This window comes from Amblyomma maculatum, chromosome 3 (genome assembly GCF_055883805.1).
Source record: "Amblyomma maculatum isolate TAMU_Amacu chromosome 3, ASM5588380v1, whole genome shotgun sequence".
Lineage (NCBI taxonomy): Eukaryota > Metazoa > Arthropoda > Arachnida > Ixodida > Ixodidae > Amblyomma > Amblyomma maculatum.
Window position 1 is genome coordinate 175338260 of NC_139346.1, and position 22322 is coordinate 175360581.

Sequence of the window (22322 nt, forward strand, 5' to 3'; positions counted from 1 at the left end):
GAACATAAAAAAAGTAATTTTCTGTAAACTACTTGCGATTTGAAAAAGTTCAAAGCAGACGCTTAATGACGTCACGATGTGTTTTTTTTTTTTGTGCGATAGTTTGCTTTACCCAATCGCAGCGTTTGTTGTCATTCAGTGGCTGAGCTCGGACTGCCTCGGGCGAGTTGGCTTGCTTTTTCGTCTTCACCTGCGTTTTCGTTTTTCGTGCGCCACGGGTTGTTTCTGCCCGTGAAAAAAAAGAAGAAACCCGGAGGGATCTCGTTGTTATGATGTATCTGCAAGACCTGGCAGACTTCGCATCCATGCATAAAGATGGCGGGAACGACGTCGATTGCAACGATGACAACAGCATCGACTGCGACGACTTTCTAGATCACGACGACAGAGATTCGGACGAAGGTGGGCAAGAGGACATGTGCTAGTGCACACGTGCTTTAGTCTTCTTCTCTCTCTTGCCGGGAAGTGCTCGTTCACTCCACGCGTCTTTTAGCTCCAGAGGACAGCCAGTGCAAGGTGGAGCTAGGCGCATGCTTCAGACGCTTCTGAAGACTGAGTCGAGACGCGGTCAAGGAAGCCATGTTACGAAAAGTCGCGCCACAGAGATCTGGAGCCAGGCAGCAGTTAGCGAGAATGCCGTTTCGAAGGGCACAGACCGACGGTATCGTCTCTTGTGCACCTTCTTTCGCGCCGGACTTAGCTATCATGGCTCGGCTGTTGGTGGTTCCTCGGCAGGTTTAATGGGAGTGGGGTGTCCTGGCGTAAACTTACATGAATATTCTATAGACTTGCTGAGGGAAAACGAGCGAGCAGTGTTGTACGGCCTAGAACTCAGGTAATCTTAATTTGAGCAGGACCATTGGTGCTAGCGGCGGCACGGGCGATTGTTTTTTGCCGGCTGCTTTGGTTAGGTTGACGGGACCGGTGGAGCGTGGTTTACTCATAGCGGTTTGTTCAAATCGTGACCTACTGTATAAGGTCGTGGTTCAAATTTTCGATCGCTCGCCTTATGCAGATACCGAAGATGCAAGCGAGACGGACATGGTCAAGCAACACGAAGAGGAGTGTACCGAGATCAAGGAACAGTGAGTTTGCTTTCTAGTAACTGTGGCATAATGTTTTAGTTAAGCATGGTTCTTGACAGCTGTGTACAGACTGAAGCGTATATCCTTAGTGCTACACGCGCTGCAGCGTGTTGTCTGGTTCCGAGTGGCTGCATGATCGCAGCAGCGCGTTCGTATGGAGTTTACTCAGACGAATCAGCTGCTCGCGATCGCGTCTGGGGGCAGCGTTTCATGTGTTTAGCCGCGGTGAGCACTAGCTCCAAGATTGATGGCTTGTTTTCACTACTTACGCGGTGGATGTTAGGCGGCAGCATTTATTCCTAATAGAGCATCACCGCCTAGAACACGTAGCTCTTGGTTGTTCTTGGTAGCGCGTGTTAGTTGGTAGTGCAGTGGACGTGGTATTCGCAGTGGGGACGCAGCGTCTGCGTAGCTGGTTTGGAGACGTCTGCTTCGTCGTCGGCGCATTGGTCCAGCGGGCCCGTCACGTGGGTCGCCACAGTAGCCACGATTTAGAATCGGCTGATAACTCTCACACATGACAAGTAATTCTTTGCAGAAAGTATTTCGCCGATTGTTTTCGTTCTCTCCTTTTTATTTTTTTTAATTCGTTGCTTAATTCACGTACAGCGGACGCACTGTTAATTTTTTTTTTTTTTTTTTTTTTTTGCGCAAGCAGCGTTCAAGATTTATATGTTGTCACTGAAATGAAATGAAAATGTACGGCCGGCCTCAAATGAATTTTGCTTTTTAATTGGCGTGCTCTCTAAAAAATTTCCTGGGGACCGCGTTTAATGTGCTGGTTGTGATGTTTTCTCTGTCCATGTTCTCCCACTTGTAAACTTTTTCTTTGCTTGCTTGTGTTTATGATGCCTTATATTCTAGTGTCCACCTGCAGGAGTGCACAACCTAGTGGAATGCTCACCAATAGAATGTGTTGGTGCCCTTCATTTGACATTGTCCTTGTTTTACTAAGACAGCTTTGGTATCTCAATGTAACATAATAATGTTATCTGTACCCACGTGGTTGTGGATGCAGACAAAAAGATAGGAACCCTCACACAGTTGATTCTGCTAGCCTGTATTTATAGTTCTCCTTGAATGAAAACAGTTTGGTTGGTTCCACCTTCAGTCTACCAGCCCCGGCTACAACACTCCGGGGCCCTGTCTCGGGCTCAAGCTAGAACAATATTTCATTTTGTGTGTGCCAGCATGTAAATATATATTTAGATCAGGGGTCATTCTGTTCAACTGCTCCTGTTTTAGCCATAAGGGTCGCTTCCGCATTCACACAGACAAGTTCAATAATGCCTCCTTTTTGACATGTGGAGACATTGCTGAAAGCTGTTTGTGTGACACCTGCACTCGTGTCGCACGGTTGAAATGAGTGGAATAGTTAAGCAGTGCCTAAGCTAATTTGAGAAGCACAGGCAATTGAACGGACCTCCGTTTAAAGCTGCATGCAATGTTGAAAACTGTCATGAATGTAACTGTTTAGCCTACCCGCCTGTTCTTTGCCTGTCATGTGATTATACCGTTCTGCTGCATTTCAGTGAAGATGCAGAAATCCCTGCTTGTCAAAACTAATCCGCAGCCTTCCACTGTGGCATGCCTAAGAAACCACAACATTGTATCTAGCTACTGCTTTTATAAAGTCAAAAGTTGATGCCATACCACTTACTTTGCTCTCCACAGAATGTACAGGGACAAGCTTGCCACGCTGAAAAAGCAGCTGGCACAGCTGAAGGAAGGAAGTCACCCCGAGTACCTCAAGCGGCTGCGCAAGATTGAGCAGCTCTACCAGGAGCGACTCTTCATGAATGAAGTCTTCCAGTCTCATGAGGTGCTTGTCACTACTCGCTTGCATTCGTGGGGAGCGGTTAGCGCAGAAAGAAGCCATTCTCTTCAAATTGTGGTTTCTCTTTTGCTGAAGAGTGTGTGCTGTTTCCAGTCAGCCCGGAAAAAGAAGATCACATAGTCATGTTTACTCAATTTAGCCAGTCATAGCAGGCCTACTGCTTTTCTTTAGTTGCTCATAGCATTGTGACAAGGGTGTTATGAAAGACACATGCAGGAAATGCAAACAGTGAGGCATTGAAAAGACTGCTCAGTGAGGGGAAGTCTCGGCCAGCCTTTTAAACGCGCTTGGTGCAACACAAGAAAGGTTTGGTTTTGGTTTTATGGGTTTTAACGTCCCAAAACGAGTCTGGCTATGCCATAATGGAGGGCTCTGGAAATTACGACCACCTGGGGTCCTTTAAAGTGTTCTGAGCACAAGAAAGGCACAGTACAAGTGAGCGGATGATACTGCTGCCTTCATGTCTGCCTGCTTGTCTATAAAGCTGCGGTGTGGTGCTAGTCATTACATTATTTGCACAGCTGCACTGCACGAGACTAAAGCTGCAAGAAAACCACTCAGGGGCACTAGCAAAAGGCTGTGCACATCGAAGTTGTCAGTGGCCCTTTCTCTTCCAAATGAAGTTCGAAAAATAGGAGAGCTTTCTGTGCTGTTTCGTGTTCTTGAGAAATCTGAAATAGCTAGACGAGAGCTAAAAAACACCACAACAGACTGAGGATAGGGTCAGGGTACAGCTTGTGGAATAAAACTCAGAAGAAAAAAAAAAGACATTTACTTTTCAGAACAAAAACGGACCATGTGTTCGTTTCTTACTGCATTTAGACTACACGGCTGCTCTTCAAGTTGATGGCTGTAGGCACCACTAAGTGTCTTTTCATAGAAATGATAGCCATTCCAGTCTGAGCCATGCAGTTGTGTGGCAGTAACTGCAGCTAAGTCTAAATAGTTATTGCTTCATGGTTAGTCACCTTTGCATGCACATCTCCAATATCAATGTGAACCCTTTTGCATGCAGCACTTTGTGCACAATCAGACTTGTAAGTGAGACACTTATAGCAGCCTATTTAAGATTGTGTCATGCATATCAGTAAATTGTACATCTGCATGTTGCACGCAACTTTTTAATTCTTGTTTCTTTCAATGTGCTTTCTCAGATATAGCATTCCCATGCTTTTCAGGTTGACCGTGTGGAGCGGGAATACATCCATGAAAAGAAAGCGGCTGTCCGGGAATTTGAGGACAAGAAGATAGATCTGCGGGAATCGCTCATCATGGAACTCGAAGAGAAGAGACGCATGGTAGAATCTGAGAGGAGCACCATAGAGCTCACTGGAGGTAGGCTTACCATTCTGCAAGCTTTTGGCACACTGCGACTGGTCACTTGTGATTTAATACCATTGTAGGTAAACATCTTGGACGATAATGTCAAAACGGGGGCTTTTTGGTTCATTATTCAAAGCTGTAGTACACCAATAGACTATGGACGGCGGGCGACAAAGACATGCGCAGCTTTGACTTCTAGCAACTTTATTGGAATGCTAACTAATTGTACAGGCTGCATTGCTGCGACATCTAAATACATACATGCATGTAATCATCGGCAATGATGGTATGCAAATTCTGTTATATTTTTTGTTGGAAGGCTGACTGATGGGGTGCTCACATAAGTGTTTTTCATTTGGAAAGAGTCGGGATAGGTGCCCGTGAGAAATAAAACTTGGAAATAGCTGCGCAATGAGCCATCTGACTGTCTTTCAAAAAAGAACTTGCTTTACCATCGTTCCTACTAAAAACACGCGTCTTTTGATGTGGCAACACAGCACATGTGAATAGTTGCGCATTTCCTGATAAAGCCGTTGCAAGTTAGCACTGCATGTGTCTCCGTTCACTGCATTTTGTCGTTGTGCTGCAGCTGCATTTTGCATGCTGGAGGAGCAAGAAGCCAAGTCAGATAAGGTCCCCCCAGCATCTTTGTGAAGCTGATGCAGCTTCTCGAGACTGAAGTATTGACCACCCCCTAGACTAAAGGGTTTGTGACACTGCCCAAGTGCCTGCTTAAAGGGAGTTACGAGTGGTTACCAGGAGCACTCTTCAAAAATTATTTGTAAATTATTGGGTCCACACAGAGCTCTTAAACTTGGCACAAATGCTTGCAAAGGCCATTTGTAAGATGTTTTCTGTATTATGATATTACCATAAATATTGTTTCAGGGTCCCTTTAAGATGGGGGTATGCCTGTTTTAAGAAAAGAAAAAAAAAAGAGACCTGTGCGCATGCCAGAAACATACAGGTACACAAAACATAAAAAAAAACACCAAGAATATCATGGATTTGAAATGGGATAGCGAGACTGGCATGACTATTGCACATGTGCGAGGGTGAGAAGTCCACTGTGCAAATGGGCTTCAGGTTGTGCGACACTGGTAAGCTGAATCGTGTGTAAAAGTAAGATACGCCTCCTGCCTGCATTGCTTGTTGCAATAGTTGGCGAAATTTGGAAGGCAAAAGGTTGTGCTTATTTTTTCCCATTTAATTGCGTAGGATGTGGTGGTCGCCTAAATCAAAATGCTTGGAACATGGTGGCCGAACCACGCTTAGGCATACTTAGCAAGGCCAAAATCCACTCTTTAGGCATAAATTACTAGAAAAATATCCTCGTGGTTCTTGTTTTGAAGCCTTATGGCAGCTCATTTTACGTGCACAAGTATTATATACAGCAAAATATCTCAAAAATCCTTAATCTTGATTTTTGTTGCCACACATTTGGCTCATTTTGAAGAACTTGCTTGTGTAAATTATGGCAGTAGATCCACACCTGTGCGAATTCAGGTGGTGTGCATGTGTCTCGTACATAATTATTCATGGTTGTGCATGCTCGCCTGGTTCGTTTGCACTGCTTGCTCGGCTAGCAGTATGTTTCCTATCGTGTAACGCTCGTTACTTGCACGTTTTTGTTGGCTCATGCATTTGCGGAAAGGCTAGCATTCGCTTCATTAGGGTGCGACTTATACAAGGTAGTACGCCTTTTTAGTAGGCCCTAGTAGGAAAGGCAGGTTGCAAAAGCATTTGCGTTTCAATAAGCCTCACCCGTGGCATTGTTGCTTGCATGTTAGTTTACGTCATGTTTTCTTGGTCCGATACATTGCAGTCTTAAAATTGATGTGTATATGTGTACTGTAGTTATGTGGTGTAGCATGACGTGTATTTTGCTGCCCATCTTTCACTGTGACATTTACACTGAAACGGGAACTCATTATGAGATTGATGCAAACTGATAAACTCAGTATTCATATATACATGTATATAATATAAGATAAGCACTGCAGATATCAGCCAATTGCTTTAAAAAACAGTAATAATGATAATAATTGGTCCAGGGGAGAGGAAAGGCGTGGCATCTGTCACACTTTCACTGCGGACACCTGAACTGCCCTATCAGGGAAGCGAGGAAGGTGGCAGTGAAAGTGGAAAGAGACTGAGGAGCTGTAGTGGAGGGCTGCGGAGTAATTTCGACCACCTGGGGATCTTTAACGTGCGCTGACATCGCGCAGCGCACGGATGCCTCTCCGATCTCTTGGTATTCGTGCGAATGCGGCGGGATCCGATTGGTGCATTGTCAATTGCAGTGCACATCTGCTTTCCTAGTTTTAGTTTTTCTAGTTGCTCGTTATTTTTCGTCAATGCATCTTTTTTCTTTGCATTTCAGTTTTTCTACTTGCCCGTTGTTTTTCGTTGTCAGTAGCACTGAAGTCGTTTCGTTTAAGGTTCCAGCTTGCCGTGGTGCGCAGATTCCATGGAGGTGAAGTCTGTGACAACTAGGAAACTACGCAGAAGACCAAATGACCCACTGCCTATGCCTGAGAAAAGGCGGAAGACCTCACCTAATATCCTTTGATGTTTTGGGAGCCTTGCATTCTGTTTATGGTTTCAATGAATAGAAATACTGCAGTTGGGTACAACAAAAGAATGCAGCGGCAAATACCCTTCAAAGAAGGCCCTCCAATCAATGGCGTTGATTGGTTCTCATGACTTGGCGGTTAATGCCTTGGCGTGAAATCGCAGACGAATAGCAGGCATTCCCGTTCGAACGGGATTGACCGTGATGCCATGGCGATCGTGGTAAACGCCATTGGCAAGAGGACTTCCTTTGAGGGGTATTTGCAGTTGATGTTCTACAGTCGTACTTGACTGTAGATACTGTAGACTACCTTTTGTGACGTATGTGTGACTTGTGAACATTGCAAAAGTTTGAAACCATGTGCAAAGGTTGAGTTTATTCCCTAACACTGCCACCCCAGCTGAATTTCCTTCTCGATGAAGGTGAAATACTTGATGACCTGAAGATGCTAAACAAGGTACCTGCTTTCTTTTTTTTTTCAGTGATGTACTTATTTGTGCCGACGCTTGTAGAGAGGTTTCCTCGCTATGATGCCCCATAGCAGCCTTATGCTAATACTAATGTGAAGCTTGCAGCACGTCGGTGTTTGTACGCACCATGGCAACATCCATCATTGCTCACTGTTATACAAGACCCTCTAGTCAATGAGAGTTGCGACGGAATGCCATTGAAGTAAACTGAAGTTAGTAAAAATGTTTATGCTAGAGGGAAATTAGTTCAATACTTTTTTTAAAAACTTCTATGCAAGATTACGAGCCCCGGGTGCACAAATATGAGGCTTAACTGGGGCTACAAATTCCTGGTTCATGAACATTCTTTGCTACCAGCCTTACTTTTATAAAAAGTAGAGCGTAGTACAACTTTTAGGCTGCGACTTGGATGTATGAGCAGAGCAGTTGCTTTTTATTGACAGAAAACAAAGAATCCTCACATTTTAATGTTTTTTTCTTTTCACAGGGAAAAGCACCATCGATCAGCAAGAGAATGGACTGTAAGTTAAATTCAGAGAGCTTGTAGTTTACCATGCTGTTTTTGCCTGATGGATATAATCGCATTTTGACGCTTGTTTGCACAGATGAAGAGTACGGAAATGTGGATCACGGCACGCACGCGATTGAAGCGAGGATAGAGGACGGCAAGCTGTTCTACGAACGGAAATGGTAATGTCTCCTTGAAGCGCGCTTTGCCACATGTAGACTGCAACTCCATCTCATTTTCTCTTGCAGCTATCAGCGAGGCCAGTCTGTCTGTGTAGATTCAAAAGACATGAACAGATTTTTTGGGGTCATTTCAGGAATAGGCACATCAGAGGTGAGAGGCTCACCCATCCTTCTTTTTCCTATGCGACCGATTCCTAATTGTTGTTTCCAAGAAGGGATTATTATTCAGTATTTATCAGAAAAGCTTGACAGTGTGCTCAAGGAATCTTTGAAGATATTCTTTGTGCCACTAGGCAGTCTTAGTGCCACAAGTACCTGTCTTGTCCCTTGCTTAAAAAACAAACCAACCAGCTCAGAAACAAACATTGCTGAGCACTTGATGCTGTGGTAGGTCATCTGCACAGCTAGGTTTGTTAGAGCGTCTTTGTAGATGATATTAAATTATGTATTTTTATTTTGTTCCTTCCACACAGTTTTGGGTCAAGAAGACCAGTGACAATGGCAAGGTTAAGATCCACCTCTCCCAGCTCCTGAAAGGAAAGGTCGTCTTACGGAGAAAGTCTGCGTGCTGACACACTCCGTACCGAAGTTCTTGTATATAGTACATTCCCTTACTGATTTCAAAATAAAGCAAAGCCCAGTGTACATTACCATCATACGCAAACACAAAGTGTTTGTTTCACTGATATTTTTTTTAAGGAATATGTGTTGCTCCTTTTGTTTGTGACATCAGCCATTTAGTGTTCAGCTAAACCTGAAGATAAGCCAGCCATGCACAGGCTTGCTAAGCAGTAGGTTGCAAGTTACTGTGGCTGCCTTCTCCTATATTACAGCATAAAATTTTCATCTCCAGTACCTATATGTAACGCTCACATCATCACATCGGTGATGGTCACATACGGTCACATCATCAATTTAAGTATGTTAACATTCTGAACAAGTTTAATTCATTAGCTTTAGATCAATCAGGAAAGCAATGTACAAACTAGTGTGCATAAAATAAGAGAATGGCAGTTACTCATTGCATACACAAGTAGCAGCATAATGTCATTGCAACAGACCTTGATAGCATCCAAGGCATCATCAAAAAGTCTCCAAAACTGCTACATTGGATTCTAATTCAGAACTCTAGATAAGAAGGTTATCACTAAAGAGTGAAGTCATGCATAGCTATAGACAAGAACTGAATCTGGGAAATTTCAGTGTTCCGAGCAGAGGATTTTAGTTAGCATTGCTTACACGCAACCATGGTGCGATAACTTCACCTTGAAACACATGCTTCTTGCAGACCATGTACAGAAGAAACCATTTGTGTTTGGATTGCTGTGCTGGCTGGTTGTCACATCTTTGTGGGCCATGTCAGAAAAACTGTAGTGTGTAATGCACCACAGTCCCACCAGGTCAAACACAATCCTTAGCCTTTTCTATGGCTCTGGAGCAAGGAGGATTGACCTACTTTTAAGACTTTTATTCTTTTTTCGTTTCTTTTCTGTGAGCTAGGAATGCAAATGTTGCAAGTCAGACAACTTGTATTCAGAGGAGACTAGAGTGGGGAAACATACAATTGTAATGAAATCGCAGCTGCCATCAGTACTGTTGCTTTTGCTAAGCATTGTCAAGTTACACTGCGAAATACTTAAAATTAACCTGTTAGCTGCCAGACGGTCGGCTGTAAAAATATGAATGAACTAACTGACCTCGTTTATTCCGTTAATGTACGGTGCACCTTCAAGAATAACCAAACAAAAAATTTGAATGCAACATTCAAATATGTGGTGAAACTGGAGCCATAGTAGCAATTTTATACTGCAATAAGTTTTCAGATAGGCACTCTATGCAGTGCAAGGCGTGAGCATGTGTTGCAGTTTGAACTTGATGAAAACAATGTTTACTATACAGCATGAGAGTGTGTTACAGTTTTAAATGGGATGCGATTGGCTGCGACGATAGTATAGTTCTCTTGTGTATGGGCCAAGAAAGCTGATCTCTTTGTTCTGGCATGGGTTTGAAACCCAGTCTCATCAGTATCTTTTGATCTGTTGACACTTCGTGCAAACACGCTCTGCCGATACGCTCTGTCCACACCATTCGCGAGACAAGAAATGCGTTAAAAAATGTCAGAGACAAGAACTTGCACTGCGGTGACCACAAATAACACGCCTATATTCAAGAATTTTTTTAATTGTGAGCACATTGCCATGAATAAAAGCCAAGCTGTCTAAACTGATATTACAAAAGCACATTTTTTTGCTTCAAAACACTTATGGTGTAAGTTTCGTGGATTGCATCGCAGTGCATAAAGACAAGGCACTAGAAAAGGCAGCAAGATGATTGCAGTACATATCACGACAAAGAAACTTTTCATGGTTATTTTGCACACATATATTACTAGGCTGCCGAAAAAAAAAAAAGCAAAGTGTAAAAAGCAGCTGCAGTAATAGTGAATAGCAGTGATGTTGCGTGCCTGGGCGTCTCCAGGGTGCTTTCACTTATAACGCTATAATCTTCTGGCATGCCTGCTGAAAGACTTGAACAAACATCAGGCTAATTTCACAGTGAAATATAGCTGAAAAACAGCATCACAGATACTTTGCACTATATTCCAGCAAAAAGTGGCTCACACAAGCTACTGCACATTGCATGCTGCGCGGCTGCCATCATGCTGCCTCCTTCGGAATGAGCATGGAATACAAGAATGTCGGCTTCACTCCATTTGCACCTGGTTTAACATACCATTGTTTGTGCGTGGCCAAACGCATCAAGCCAACATGTTCTGCAGTCCTGTTGACTATGGTGCCTTTCTCATTGGCAAATAACGTAAACAATGTGTATACTGTCAAACCCGGATATATATACTGAACACTAAGGTGACTGTGAAATAGTTCGATATATCAATAATTAGCTTGTCTGTAACGAAGCAGTGTAAATATGATGCAACTACGCTTCAAGGGCTCGCACCACGCGGCACATAGGGGCTCGCATCGCTGCCGCAGGTGGTGCTTTGCGAGAAGCCATCACTGATCATAAGGGGTTTAATTCTGTTGCTAATACATTCTAAATACAACAATAACTCAAAATTGGATACAGTTGATTTTGGTGTTGTTTTCAGCAGCATAGCAGGAGACGCGAAAGCCACTGCCATTTTTGGTCAGCACAGTTCAATATATCTCATGTTTCGTTAACGAGAGTTTATAAACGTGAACGCCATATGCTTTTGCACGAGATTTCGAAAAGGGCATTCAGACAGCCCGATATAAGCAATAATGTGATGTATCCGGGTTCAATATATGCGGGGTCGACAGTAGTCAACATTCAACGTCAAGATATTGACAGACATCCATTTAGACTGTCTAGGAATTTAAGCAGCTTGCTCACAAAAATGGTATGACACCATGGGAAACGCACTGCTAGTACTTGAAATAACAGACCTAAGGACTAGAATGTTTTGATACTTTCTCTCTGTGGAAAAATAAAAGCTATCCTTATATAAGGCATCAGTGACCAGCTTATGCTATAAATTTGGGTGGCAAACGAATGCAGTAAAATTTATATTAAATGAATTGTACAATGTGAGCTGTTAAATAATGTCTATAATAAAATCTTATCAAAGGATAACTGTTATTGCGTAAAATTTATTTTGGATAAGTATTTATCCTATGGCGGAGGATGGACATGTTGGTACTCTGCGAATAGCTGTGCTCAAGGTTTGCAAAGCACAATTTTCGTCGGTACTGGGCCAAAGTCAAATGTGTCGCTGCAAAGAAAGGAGGGCAAACGAAATGTGCTGCAATAGTTCCAGCCATGTAAGTTTCTCGTTTTCTCCACTATGCTCATGACGTATCATAGCTCTGTAGAGTAGGAAGCCGATCTATATGAATACAAGGTTACTGTTTTTTTGCTAACAGTGCACAAGAAACAATGTACCCTTGGAATGCAGACTACGGTGGCTTTAGTGCATTACAACACTTCATAGGAGCAGACCTCAGAGAGCTCCTCATGGTCCATGACAAAGCTGTAGGCCAAGGGGTCCGTGACGTAGCGCCGCTGAACCCACTCAGACACGATGATCCCAGTCTGTACAAAAAATGGTAGCGGAAGGTAGTGGAGAGAAGTGAACACTACTGCTAATTTCCTTAGCAACTAAGGTTAGAGGGAACATGCAGTTTAGATTTTTCGAGATAAATGCTAATGGAGTGCAGTTCTAAAGGCCCATTTTGTAACATTTTGAACATGGTCTAACAATGGAAAACTTCATCCATAGTCAACTGCTCGAAAAATATTGAAATCTGTGGCACCACTAGGGGGGGGTTAGACCACACTGGGTTCGATAATGGGCGAGATTGTGGATGAACGGCAGCCAATTACTCTGTCTGATCACTACGTGCCAACTACAATAAAACTTAAAATAGTAGCAAAGCTGAGGTGCTTGAGGACATACATAGTTGATTCTCATGCTGCATTATGTGGGCCTTAATGGTTCCTCTCAACAAGAGAAGTTTATTTTTAAAATGAGAAATACAACTAAATTCGTCAAAAAATCGAGCCTGACGATGTTTGCAGTCCCCCAGTGCCAAACGGCAGTTTCGTGGCTGGATATATTGTTGGTAGGGCATCGATATGCGCTGACAAATTTTCGGTCTGGATGCAGGATCCTACTTGCACCATGCTGGCAGGATGGTGATGTCGAAGTCAAATGATTTCACCCCTGTACATTTGTTATAGTTGCGACCAGTGGCAGGCTTTGTATGGCACTATAATTGATCGATTGAAAGTATTCTAATGGGTTGAGGGATTGAGTCCGCTGAAGAGGTGTATCTTTGCGAATTCCCACTATGAGACTGCGTTTAATATGACCGCTCTCTTAATAGCAATGCATGCAGTCCAACGCTCCAAGCTGCACCGTGACAAGGAGTTCTCGTTACATTATGTAAAAGGCACTTTCATTTTCTGAACACTCCGTAAAAACAGCCAGCAGCATTCAACAAGGAATCTGGCTTGTTAGCAGTCTCTGGATTACAGACACCCAGTACACATATGAGCCTCGAAATACGCCGAGAGCTGGACAGTGGGGTTCTTTTACAATGTTTGACTTTGGACACGCATACGAGTGTCGCGTGCATAAATCAGAGAAGTCACTCCTTAGAGGGTGAGAAGGAACACGGAAACTTTTGCAGCTGCTGCTATGTCGCGCATGCGTGACAGTAGTATTTGTAAAGAAATAAATAAAATAGGTGCAACAACTTGCGTGAAGAATTAATGCCCTGGGGTCATCTAATATCAAGAAATCCGGCAACAAATATTGTCGTCGAGTAATCCTGGATCAGAATTCCTGTCTACCATTTCTCGCTCACCTTCATTTTCCTCTCAATCTAAAATTGCCTGCCTCTGACCTCCTCCTAAACTTAATTTCGACAGTATGGATACTACATACATAGCCATAACCCATGAAATATCATGCATGCTTACAAACTTGCCCTTTATTTAAATGGAAGTAAGCGTTACTGTTGTCCATGTGAGCTGCGTAAGACCAAGAATGTATATTTCTGCACTGAAAAACAAATGCATCAAACTTGGGCATCGCCGAACGTAAAGCCTAGCATTGCACGGCTGAACCCTTTCACCGATGACATGCGAGGTTCTGGAAATGAATGACATTTGCATAGGCAGCCACAGGTGGCATTTTAGTTTTTGTGGTGTCTGCTCGACCGCACGTCAGTATTCGACGCTCGGGAATCGGGATGTTGGATGGTTTTGCTTCAGCAATCTGAGAAGGTATCCGAGAAGAGCTGCACACATCAAGCTGCACACAAGAAAGGTGAATGTGTTCCCACTTTTTGTGCGTCAGCCACTTCTTGATTGTTTAATGGATGCATTGAGGGGCACGCTTATTTCTTACGTGCAGCAGACTTAATTGCACATTAATCCCTTTTACAAGCTTCATATTTCGTGGTGTGGTCACTGACTGCTTGTTTGTTTCGTAACTTCAGTTCTTTTCTGCGTGTTTGAGCCGTCCTCTGTATATTAGCCTGTTTAGTTCTCAAATGCTATATCTATGCATATCCCTGCGAGCGTGATCACATGGTCTAACACTGTTTTGGTTCACTGTTCATTTATTTGCAGTCATTCCTGTGGACGCAAGTGCAGTTGCCTTGCGTGCGTTCAAAACTAAATCCTCATGCCAAAAGAACATGAACAACAAGAAGGCACATCTACCAGTTCTCACGGTTTTCACCGGTTCTGCTATGTCAGCCAGACATGTACGAAATGCTATCCCACATTGCCACCACATTCTTGGTGGCATCTGCCACTTTGATACTCTTCAGTTATTTGCACCCACATCGGTCCGAGTGTTTCTAAACGCTCAAAATTTGCATTTCTCGTGGTATATGTGCCCCTTTATTTTTATGGTCACGATCTGTTACAAACCACTTGCTCTTTCTTCGAAAGTGCATCACACTATAGAAAAAAAAAAAAAGACATGCCCTCCCTTTTCCGCTTGCTGTTTCAGAAATAAATATTTAATTATTTTTTTTTTATGTGATATTTTGTTGAAATACTAGTCGTGGGCCAGAATGAACTTCCCCCGTTAAGCGAGCTGTGAAGACAAAGGAAGTGGCAGTTTAGAAATTGAAGCGGGAGGTCTGACTCTAGTGATGCCACTGATTGAAACATACTTCCATACTCTTCCAGCAATGTACACCTACCTGAAGTTCCTTCAGCGAGTCCTCGAGGCTAGGGACAGTGACGAGGATGGCACCTTTCTTGATGGTGCGCCTTAGGAACTGCCACAGTGTAACCTGCTCTGCCTCGGGTGTGAAGAACTCAAACACATTGTTGAGAATCACCACATCAGAATTGGAAACAATATCTGGCACACTGAGCACGTTGGCATTGATGACCTGCATAGGGAGATTAACAGCACATGTTGAGAACTGAACTATGTGCGGAGCTAATTTGAACAGAAGGTAGTGAAAGCCACATTCAAACTAAAATCAAGAATATCTCTTAGAACAATATACGTATATGTAACCATCGACAACCATGGTACCTTCAGTTTTTTCAAGTTCTCTGTGGTAAAATAAACACCTTATAAATATTCTGCCACGGCACATTATAAGTTATAAAAGTTAAATCTGGTCACTGAGAGCTAACCTTAAAAGAACAAAAAATATGAAAACGCCACAACCTTGCACGCCGCGATGGCGCAGGGGAGGAGATAAGACTGCTGAGACTTTCTGAAGTCTCTTTCGATGAAGCAGCCCTTTATTAAAGTTTCCGACAGTGTGCCTCTCGTAGAAAACGCACCGGGTGGCCTGCTCCGATGCATCACTCCACGGCTGCATTTCCTTTCTGCCATCACCGTTTCCTCTGTCGTGCAAGCTCATTGAATTTCCCACCAAGAATTTCTCCCGAAAAGCTAGCTTCATACGGAATGCCAGCGACAACAAGGTCCGCGAAGCTCCCACCAATGTAATGATGACAGCTGCATGGCCTCACTTTAAGAACTTTTGCATGTTGGCGATGCAGACACAGAAAATGGAAATGGAACAGGAACCTCTGCAAATGACTCCTTACAAACAAGACTCCCTCCGGGACTTTAGTTTTGCTAAAGGTCCCTCGCTTGAATATGTGCAGTAGCTAGACTAGCTAGCCACCCTGCAGGGAGATGCAAGCCATACATACTGCAAACCAGTCAAAGCTGGCTGATACAGATTTATTTCCAGCAAAGGAACGAATATTGTAAGATGCTTTCCTATCATGTAATGCTCGGAGGTTTGTCATTCCTTTGTTTTTGGCACAACCTGGTATAACAATTACCAGTTATAACAGTGATATTTTCTCGGCACCCCAATACTGCTCTAAGTGGCTCAAACTGTACAAATATTCCTCAGTATCAGTAACCGTGCGCCGGATTCGGGCAAGAGCAGCTCTGACTCCTGTGTGTCATTGGTGGCGTGACAAATGGTTGCAAGTGACTGACAAACGCCCCTTGTGGTGTTCACCTGAACTGTGCAATGTGAATACTTGTTGTGGACTTGCCCAGTTAAGGCTTCTGTGAGACAACGCTTCCGAACGGAAGTGGGCCTGCGGTGGGACCCTGAATGTGGCTATTGCAAGTGGACTCTGGATAATCGCTTCATCGGGAACTTTTACGAATTTTGAAGTGAGACCAGTCTAAACTTCTTCTTTCTCCCACATCCTCCCTCCCTTTCTCGTTATGCCTAATGGCAAAAATCTCCAATAAGTACTAATAAAAAGAACTGGTGGTTGCATTCCATAACACTGTCAGTCTGTTTCATTTAGATATTAATAAGGTTTTTCTGCTAGGGTGTATCATACGTGTGAATAATGTTACAGCATGAAAACGGTAGTCTAAGTTGAAAGAATGCAAAAAAACTACAACAAACAAACAAAAAAGCATCCTTGGGAACACTTAAGCTCTGCCTTTAATGACAAGACAGTGTTAACAGCTTTAGACAAGAGGAAAAGTGCGAGGGAAGAAAGAGTTGGAGACTGAGAGGCAATAGATAGGCTAGTTGCAATGACCAAGTATGAATTAGAAAAGTTATATATGACTAAGAATGACTGAGCAAAATTAAGTGACCAAAAATTACTAAGCAATATTAAAGATGACAAAGCATGGAACAGAAAAATTAAATACGATTAAAAACTTTTCGATCGAGGCAAAAAGTAAGGCACCTAAGTACTGTGGATGTCAGCGCATACAAAAGGATCCCTGATGGCCGAAATTTCTGGAGCCCTCCATTAATATATCCTTACAGCCTGGGTCGCTTCAGGCATTAGCTGTCATAAACAAAAAAAAACTAAATATCCCTTTGCAAAATAGACAAAAATACTGCCTATGGATGGTGCCAGATATGTACAATGGTAGGGTTAGCAAAAGCGAAGAGCCGATTAATATTGCCAAAAGTGTTTTAATTAATGTACTATCAGGGGCAAAAGTCTCTGGACCGCATGTCTGGTGATTTAGGACTAGAAGCACAATGTAAATGAATTATCACCTTATCTCTCTAGCACACATGAAGGAACTAAAGTCCAACTTTCATATGAACAAGTGTACTGTCTGCGGCTACTGGTCGATACGAAAGTTATGTGCTTTGGTTATAGTTTACGTGGTCCACAGACTTTTGTTCTCTATAGCAATCTTCTTTTACTTCATATGTGAAGTAGAAAAGCTTGATTGTTGTCGCAATTTTCCCCTTTCATTTTTTTGTATTTCTTCCTTTTTTTTGTGAGTGTGTTTACTGTTCTTTTGTGTGAGGAAGAACAAAAATAACTTTCAGTATTGTTAGCCAGCGCTCTGTTCTCCCCTCTCCCTTTTCTTGTCTGGTGCATTTGTCTGTGCTTGCGCTGCTGTTCACAAGATGGCCGTGGTGGCGGGGCAATCTGACTGTAATCTACAGCGAACGGCAAAGCCAGTGTCAGGTTACAAAAAATTGCATCGAACAGTGAAATAGAATGCGTTCTGCAGACCGTTGTTGTACCTTCTGATTTGTGTGAAAGCAGAACATATTAAAACAGGAAAGCAAATAAAATTACCCTTCATAGTACAAACTGTACTTACCTTAATCCTGTCATCCATGTGAAAATGCTTGATCGTAGATTCCTGAATCTGACAAAGGTCAGAATTCATCTCAACCCCAATAATTGGATTAGCTGGTGTGAATGCATGTGCCTGAGAGTACAAAAAAAAGATGAGGGTTATACACCAAAGAAAATGTCGACATGTTCTAGGAAGGCTAGATAAGAATAATATAACTTGCATCATTAGAGTATCCTGACAATTGTTCTCCGCAAGCACAGACACATCTCAATGAAAGCAGTAAGCCATCCTTGTTCCATAATGAACTAATAAGCTTTCTGCTTATTAGGACACACCCCTTTTAAACTGTATGCCTCCAACTAAACTCAACCTATACTTGATAGTGAAAGCAACAATTACAAAATTAGTGTGACAAAAAAAAAAAGCAATAATGCAATGCTGCTTCTCTGCTCAACACGCCACCCGGAGACCAGAAGATCTGCAATATTTACTTCTAACTCTGTTGTGCCTTCTTACTTTCCAAAACCACTGCGTCTACTAAATTGTTGCAAACGCCTTACACTGACTTCATGAAATTGATATTCACTTTTGTTACGATAAAAGTACAAAAAATTTTGACCTGCAATCTTAGAAACTGCTAGCTTTGATTTGAGTGCGTTGCAATTTTTGCTTTCAGCCAGGCTTAAGTGTCCGCAGTTTTTTTTTTGCTGCCTACTTGACATGTAACTATAAAGTATGAAAGGCAGCTGCAAAAGTTGTGTTTAACAAAATATAAAAAATACTAATGCGATACCACTGTAGAATGTCTCAAGTCACACTACTAGCTTGACTGTGACGTGTTTTATACTAAGCCTTAGAGTATAGCACACAAGCTGTGATGATACATGTGCCACCTTGACACAAACATACAGCAAGCTGATGCTCTCATAATGGTGCTGATATTGCCTGCGGCAAGAGGGTGTAAGTTTGGAACTTCTATGTCCCGTAAAGTAGAAAATGTACACCAAATGGGACAAAGTGAGAAGCTGTGCATAAGCACTGTGCTGGAAGTTGGTCATTTGGCAGCGGTTGTTTCAAGTCTCTCCTACCGCCCTGCCTGTCCAGGCCTGGTTGCTTCAAAACAAAAACTGGATGAGGGGATGGGATGGGAAGAATTTCATCCAATCAGAGACAATGGTTTTTTCTTTTTACTAACGCCAGAGCCCAAGACGGGAATGAAGACACGAACATGTTTGTTTCTTTGCAAAAATTCCTGCCTGCTAACAAGTTACCATATAGAACCGTAAGATCAGTGAATCCACTTTTGTGATGATGCAGAATACACTCTCTCTACCAAGAGCTATGATGTGGTGACGGCCAGCACACTCAGGCTTAAATAGACGTTTTAGTAGAGACGGCCAGTACAGTGTGCAGTAATGAAAGATAATGACCATGTTTTCTAGGAGATTAGGTGCATTAGGGATATGGTTTGATTTGGTTTATGGGCTTCAACTTCCAAAGCAAGCCAAGCTTATGAGAGACGTTATAGTGGAGGGCTCAGGAAAATTCGACCACCAGGGGTTCTTTTAACGTGCACCGACATGGCACCGCACATGACCGAGATTCGATACCACATCTCCGGGCATGGCTGTCGAGTGCCTTAACCACAGCACCATCACGACGGGGACATAGGGATATTTTTTTGGGCAGACTGAAACCATGGAGTTAAGATCAATGAAAAAAATTTGGGCTAGTTGGTATGAATTCATACGTTACAAGACACAGCAATATCAAATGTTATGTTTAAGTTCCTTCCTAAAGTAAAAAAAGTTGAAGTGAGCACCGGTAGAGTTTTTGTTCTCTGTGCCTGTCTACATTGCTGCGCTCTTGTAAGCTGAGAGTTAAAATCATGTTTGTAAGAACTCCACTCATCTTCTTTTTTTTTCCCCCCTCTCTTTAAGCTCATTTCGTTTCCCTCATTGCTGTGTAGGGCTGCATGATAGTGCAGCTTATTTAGAAGTGCGCCATAAACGCCACAAAAACTCACAGCATAGAGCATGACACCCAGTCTGGATCCAACATCAAGGACGGACTTGTCCTTCAAGTAGGGTACCATTTGCCTGAATATGAATGCAGCCCTACGTGCAGAGGCAGAGTGTGAAATGAAGGCTGTGAGGTAAAGAAAAAGGAAGCAAAATGAGTGGTATGTACATAAAATAATAACACACGAAGTAAAAAAACTACAGCAACGATAATTTGACAATAACATTGCCTGGCTCTCATATAGAGCAACTGCAGTATCTTTTTTTTTTAAATCCTAGCATTTTACTCAAGCTATATACCAAATATCGCTGCCAGGCCACTTTTTGTTTCAGTGCAAACTAATTTAAAATTTTCTGCTTCACGGCCTCAATTTGGACGATTTCTACAGGCAACCTTGCATTGCATGGCATTAATATTCACTCTGCACTTGCTGAGGGGAAAAATTTCTAGCTTGATCTACTTTCACACTACATCAACTGGTATATCTTGACTTAATGCAATCTAAAAACATTAGTGGTTCTATATTACTTTTAGTCGTCCCACTGCTGTGTATCAGAAAACAAAAAGTGAATTAAAGCCCTAACATTGCTAGTTTACACCTACCCTGCCTGTCAGACCATTCTGTAATTTCAGAATATTTTCAACAGCATCTTCTATTCTCCATCTACTATATAGCTTTTTCTGTTACCTGTAACCTTAAATTTGTAGCTCTACCTTTCCCATTAGTAACTTGAAACATAGTGAGAGCAATGACACATTTACAGAAAACAAACAAAAAAATATGGGTTAAAGTCAAGTGATGTAATGCAAAAAGCTACAAGGCAGGCTGATGTTTTAGAAAATGAAAATAACATACTTTTTGGCAGCTCTAACAATAGTGTTAAGCTGATGAGCAAAAAAAAAAAGAAAAAAAGAAAAAAAAAAAAAAAAGAGAGATCAACGTGTTAAGACCCTACGTGCAGGTGAACGCAATTTATTAAACTAAGTGTGCTGCTTTTGCATGTTGTGAAGAATTAACACCACCATGCTAATGTATCACGAAATGAACTTTTTTTTTTCTTATGACAAAGCGGACACCATTCCAATAATCAAAATGTGTTGCTTAGTTACTTACTGAGAGGTGCAATGTCACGTGAACCGCAAGCTTTGCAATAGTTGCGGCTAAGTTTTCCTTCTTCAACCAATTCATCGATGGCATTGTCATCATAAAGAAATGCATCAACATGTACAGTTGTAGCAGGATCGCAGTCTGCATTCTGCAAGGCAAAGTGCGTTTTGAAAGAGAACACATCACTTTGATAACCTGATGAAGAAAGCTCAATGACGAACAACCCGAATATAAAGTAACAAAGGCTTCCACAGCACATATCCTGCTGATCCTTGAATTTCTTTTTTACAATATGAACAGCTACGCTGAAATAGTTTCCTTGTAGGACAGCTTTAAGAAAAACTGAGGTCTTTATTGCTATGCCACACGTAGGATATGCAGTACACTTAATCGTCAGCCGCAGTCAATCTAAAGAAGACTTGATCGTGGTTACTTCTCTTCATTTTATAGAGTACATCGAAGTTTCACCCTGCACTGAGAAACCCCAAGTTAAAATTCAATTCTTACCTCGCCCTTTTTTGGCGCAATTATGTTCTCAGATGGAAGAACTGCATTTCCTGGAACGATGGTCCTGAGGTAGCTTGCAATCTGTGTCAGCTTATGGTGAGCTTCGGCTACCTGGTGTCCTGAACAGTCTGCACATTGAAGGGAGGAAACAAAGAACAGCGTTAAGCGTGCAAAAAGCTTTACTGAGCCGACAGCATGTATATAGCACCACTAAAGAATTGATTAGCATCGCATGCATGCCTACAACCTATTAAACACCCCAATATTAATACTGAGAGGTGCGATGTCACGTGATCTTTGCTCTAGCCTTTCAGGCAGGTATTAAATTTCACAAGCACTGCAACGTGGCAATTAAATTTTTATGGCAGTAAGCTGTAGCGGCCATTAGACACTGGCAATGTTCAAAAAGGCACATTAGGTAATTTCAGAGGTTAATCATGCATGAAACACGACTTCCACGCATAAAACAAATTTCATTCACTAATCGCACTTTGGAAGAATGCGTAACTGCTAAGGAAGTTGGCAGTTACGAGCAAATACAGACGGAAATAAGCACATTATGCTAAGCAAAGTACATTCATTTTACTCAAATTTGTTACTTGTTCCCTCGCTTGTTTGACTAAGCAACTACTTACGTGCCGTAAGGTAGGCTCTCTGGATCCACAGTATGAACTCTGCAGAGTGCGCGGGGTCTATTTGGCCCCGGAGTTCATCAAATTTTTCCTGCGCCTGCTCGAGGTTCATCGCGTAAGTTTAGAGCCGCCCCGCCCAACTTGTGACAAGCAATTTCACGTGTCGCCCAACTATTGTTTCAGCGCAATCAGTTTATGATGCGTCTTTGTGCACTTATGGAATTATTCTGAGCTCAAGGCACGACCGGAAAATGTAAATGCTGGTGATGTAGGTGTTCAGCCTGTACATGCGCATCCACACACTCGCTCGCATCCGCTCACATCCGCCCTACATTCAGCTGTCACCAAAACTATCCTTGCCAAAAACCAAAAACCATGCTGTTACATCCTACCGCAGACAATACTATAAAGTGTGTAGATGACTGTATACACATAGTAGCGTGGTAAGCCGCGCCAATACTTTTGTACATCCTATGTGTTATGACAAAGCCTAGCGGCGATCGGTAGT

The 22322-nt window shown here is 42.5% G+C and overlaps 2 protein-coding genes across 6 annotated transcripts; one reads left to right on the top strand and one right to left on the bottom strand.

The window, feature by feature from the left end:
- The first annotated feature begins 106 nt into the window (after positions 1-106).
- Positions 107-9703, top strand: LOC146197021 (sin3 histone deacetylase corepressor complex component SDS3-like). 4 transcript variants are annotated; one of them, XM_084598730.1, is made up of 10 exons: positions 107-402; positions 1016-1085; positions 2760-2907; positions 4101-4257; positions 6687-6806; positions 7216-7277; positions 7778-7811; positions 7896-7980; positions 8047-8131; positions 8454-9696. In XM_084598730.1, the coding sequence occupies exons 1-10, from the start codon at positions 270-272 to the stop codon at positions 8550-8552; spliced, it is 993 nt and encodes a 330-aa protein (XP_084454856.1). In that variant the 5' UTR covers positions 107-269; the 3' UTR covers positions 8553-9696. The 4 variants fall into 4 exon arrangements, with proteins under 4 accessions (XP_084454856.1, XP_084454857.1, XP_084454858.1 ...); XM_084598731.1 differs by having other exon boundaries at positions 6711-6806; positions 8454-9694; XM_084598732.1 differs by lacking the exons at positions 107-402; positions 1016-1085 and adding an exon at positions 1762-1784 and having other exon boundaries at positions 8454-9703.
- Positions 9704-10143: 440 nt separating this feature from the next.
- Positions 10144-22214, bottom strand: LOC146197022 (uncharacterized). 2 transcript variants are annotated; one of them, XM_084598734.1, is made up of 7 exons: positions 21818-22207; positions 21183-21310; positions 20682-20823; positions 19572-19693; positions 17567-17677; positions 14685-14879; positions 10144-12054 (listed from the first exon to the last, which is right to left on the bottom strand). In XM_084598734.1, exons 1-7 carry the CDS (start codon positions 21924-21926, stop codon positions 11938-11940), a joined length of 924 nt encoding a protein of 307 aa, XP_084454860.1. In that variant the 5' UTR covers positions 21927-22207; the 3' UTR covers positions 10144-11937. The 2 variants fall into 2 exon arrangements, with proteins under 2 accessions (XP_084454860.1, XP_084454861.1); XM_084598735.1 differs by lacking the exons at positions 10144-12054; positions 14685-14879 and adding an exon at positions 17229-17399 and having other exon boundaries at positions 21818-22214.
- Between the last annotated feature and the right edge of the window lie 108 nt (positions 22215-22322).

Coding starts and splice junctions, on each gene's coding strand:
- LOC146197021 (XM_084598730.1), top strand. CDS start 270: ATGATGTATCTGCAAGACCTGGCAGACTTCGCATCCATGCATAAAGAT. Junction 7,278..7,777: donor ACCTGAAGATGCTAAACAAG/GTACCTGCTTTC, acceptor TTCTTTTCACAG/GGAAAAGCACCATCGATCAG. Junction 7,812..7,895: donor GATCAGCAAGAGAATGGACT/GTAAGTTAAATT, acceptor TTGTTTGCACAG/ATGAAGAGTACGGAAATGTG.
- LOC146197022 (XM_084598734.1), bottom strand. CDS start 21,926: ATGAACCTCGAGCAGGCGCAGGAAAAATTTGATGAACTCCGGGGCCAA. Junction 21,311..21,817: donor GAGAGCCTACCTTACGGCAC/GTAAGTAGTTGC, acceptor TTCAATGTGCAG/ACTGTTCAGGACACCAGGTA. Junction 14,880..17,566: donor ACATGGATGACAGGATTAAG/GTAAGTACAGTT, acceptor CTCCCTATGCAG/GTCATCAATGCCAACGTGCT.